Source organism: Hippocampus comes, unplaced genomic scaffold (genome assembly GCF_001891065.2).
Source record: "Hippocampus comes isolate QL1 unplaced genomic scaffold, H_comes_QL1_v1.1 scaffold1011, whole genome shotgun sequence".
Lineage (NCBI taxonomy): Eukaryota > Metazoa > Chordata > Actinopteri > Syngnathiformes > Syngnathidae > Hippocampus > Hippocampus comes.
The window spans coordinates 2540-5550 of NW_017805232.1; the positions used below are offsets into that span (position 1 = coordinate 2540).

A 3011-nucleotide genomic window follows, 5' to 3' on the forward strand; every position below is an offset into this window, starting at 1 on the left:
CATGTCCAGGTCAGTTTTGTACCATTTCTGACTATTCAATGTACGAGAGCTACGCTTTTGCAAGATGTCCACGGGCACCAATGTATCAAATGATACATCTTTACGCTCGCAGCTCTATACGCGATAGCGGCGTCACCACCCAGGATTTGGGAACATATTTATCTGTAAGTATTGATTTCTCATCAACATAATTGACCATTCCTCCTCAAATAGGGCCATCTGTTCATGAAAAAAAAAATTAAATGTGAACATAAGCATCTGTATACATTTAAAAAAGGAGTGATACTTTCATGGGTCCAAATGTTTTGTCTTTGCAGTGATCCGCTCCCCACCACAGTGTATGAAAACGAGCAGATGGCTTCGAGGATCAGAGGTGGGTGATCAAAAACGACAGAAATCAATTTGATGATCCCCTTGTGCGTGCCGGCGTCGGCTAAGACGATCTCGTCTTCAGATGCCGATCCCACCGAGGGTCACTACGCAAACTTGGCTGACACCGGCCGATCCCACCGAGGCTCACTACGCAAACTTGGCTGACGCGGCGCCGACAGACGACGGTAGGAGACGTCGCTTTCGTTTTGAGGCAAGCCAGGTCTCGCGCTTAACAAACGCGGCGTGTCGCCTCACCACACAGACGCCGACGACTATGAAAATTCGGAGTTCCTGGCGCAAAAGGCCCACCGGCCGGAGAACGGTAAGCAGAGAATGGCTGATGTGGCGCGGGCGTGCATTGATTTTCAAGTGCCCCGTTTCTTTTGGAGTAGATTTGTTGTACGTGAACGAACAAGGCTCCCTTTTCTCTCGAGTCGAGGTTGCCACCAGGTGTCTGTCGTGAGAGGTCATCACCCGTGCCACCGCAAAGGATCAAATTTCACTTTGTTGGTCTGAAAATTATTTATTGACGACAAATCATGCAGCTTTGTTCATCAACTGAGTCTTTACATTCTATTTAATTCATTGTCATGACTGTATGTTTTTTTTTTTTTTTTTTTGATAAGTTGCAGTATTCTAGCACACCAAATAAAAATATTATGAACGTTTGTTTCTTTTTTTCGGGCAGGCTGAAACAAATTAAGTCATTCGGTGCCAGCCATTTTCAAAACTACCACGGGGTTTTATTATTTAGTTTTAAATACATAAAGACGTACCTGGTATTGAATGCCTGGATTCTTAAAAAAAATGAAAAAAAATGTCCATGGCACTGAATGAGATCAGAGCATTTGAATTCAATTCATTGGGCAATGTTGATTAGCGATGTGCAGGTTTTGCGTTATGAGCAGGGCCTGACTGGTGTCAATCATCTGATATGAACCTTTTTAAAAATCTGCACAAAAATGATTTACTGATTTCCCCCCCCCTTCACATTAACTCTTTACCACAGAAGACTAAGATAATATTAACCCCACACCAAAAAAAACAGATTTTTCTCCCATGTAAATTTCATTCGTCTTTTTTTTTTTTAATTGGGTGTGGAATAGTTTATCAGAATTTTAATTTGCCAATAACAGGATAGTCCCCCCCCCCTTCCCCCAGAAAAAAAAGAAAACTATGCCATTGCGCAAGCTGCAAAGGAACACAAGAGTAGCGCAATGGTTTTAGGGACATTTATTAACTTGAACTGGCGACCAGAACCGACCCGAGGTCAGAAGGTACACAAACGCCACATGAACCGTTCCTTGTGTATCAGTAGTGATGCCGTGAATACACACAAGTTAGCAGGGAATGACTGGAGGAGAGTAACACGCACTTTCTGAAGTCTGGAGTGATGTCAAGTTTTCATCACAGCAAAAAAAAAAATAAAAATACCCTCCACCTTAATAATCCATCTACTCTAGTAGTTGCCGAGTCGTGTCCCAATAAGGCACAAGTTCGACTCGTCACAGTTTTGATGTGCGATAAAGCCCGCTGGCTGTGTGCGTCTTTTTTTTTTTTGGTTTGTTTTTTTCCTCTTTTTTTTCTTTTTTGCACAAGTTAACACCAGTCTGGTTTTAGTTGCTACTCACCTCTCAGCATACACACATTCACATGCTCTCTCTGTCTCACAAACACGCACGCGTGCGCTCACACACGTCAGCGGGTCGATGGGAAGGAAGTTTAGACGTTGCTCAGGGCGTCCACTCCGGGAAGCACTTTGCCTGGGGAAAAACATACCCGCACGAGAATTGATCAATTGCATTGGGAGGGCAAACAAACAAACAAACAAACACATACATACATAAATGAATAAATACTCGGATCTGATTTACATGATGGTTTATGTCCTTCACTCACCTTCCAGCAGTTCCAGGCTGGCTCCGCCTCCTGTGCTCACGTGGCTGACCTTGTCCTCAGTGTTCCACTTGGCACAGCAGGTGGCAGTGTCGCCCCCACCTGGACATCAGAGAGACAATCGTGTTGTTTCAAAAAAAAAAATGTGCCAATTGACAACTGGGGGCGGTTTCGGTGCAAGTGGCGACGTGCCCTGAAATAGGTGCCGCTTCTTACCGATGATTGTGACGCAACCCGACTTGGTGACCTCCACCACCTTGTCCATCAGGTTCTTGGTGCCCTTGGCAAAGTTGTCCCATTCGAACACGCCCACCGGGCCGTTCCACACGATCTGCTTGGCTCGGCCGACGGCCTCGCCGTACGCCTTGGAGCTCTCGGGGCCGCAGTCCAAGCCCTGCGGAGGAGACGGTTAATTGACTGTATTGAGAAATGTGAAATCACATTTATTGGGGGTGAGAGGGTCTGCAATTCGAATTCAAGCAGCCTACACTGGTGTAAGAAAAGGCGCCACTCACCATCCAGCCAGCGGGGATGCCGGCGGCGACGGTGGCGACACCCGTGGCGGCCTTCTCGTCGAACTTGTCGGCGGTGACAAAGTCGACGGGCAGCGTGATCTTGACGCCGTTCTTCTCGGCCTTGGCCATCAGGTCCTTGACGATGCCGGCGCCCTCCTCGTCATACAGAGAGTTGCCGATCTGAGGGGAGGAAAACAGAAATTCCTGCTTTCTTCTCGTTTCGGACAC

The 3011-nt window shown here is 46.7% G+C and overlaps 1 protein-coding gene and 1 long non-coding RNA gene across 2 annotated transcripts in view; one reads left to right on the forward strand and one right to left on the reverse strand.

Annotated features, from left to right (window-relative positions):
* Nucleotides 1-490: 490 nt before the first annotated feature.
* Nucleotides 491-1158, forward strand: LOC109515546 (uncharacterized). Its single transcript, XR_002168207.1, has 3 exons — nucleotides 491-557; nucleotides 635-694; nucleotides 765-1158. It is a non-coding gene; the product is annotated as an uncharacterized LOC109515546 (long non-coding RNA).
* A 432-nt stretch (nucleotides 1159-1590) lies between these two features.
* LOC109515545 (phosphoglycerate kinase 1) overlaps nucleotides 1591-3011 on the reverse strand; it is a 3728-nt gene continuing 2307 nt past the window's right edge. Inside the window, exons 7-10 of the mRNA XM_019869393.1 lie at nucleotides 2784-2963; nucleotides 2485-2662; nucleotides 2272-2370; nucleotides 1591-2135 (exon numbers count right to left, since the gene is read on the reverse strand). Of these exons, the coding sequence (XP_019724952.1) occupies nucleotides 2095-2135; nucleotides 2272-2370; nucleotides 2485-2662; nucleotides 2784-2963 (498 nt within the window). The 3' untranslated portion in view covers nucleotides 1591-2094. The remainder of the gene's footprint in view (nucleotides 2136-2271; nucleotides 2371-2484; nucleotides 2663-2783; nucleotides 2964-3011) is intronic.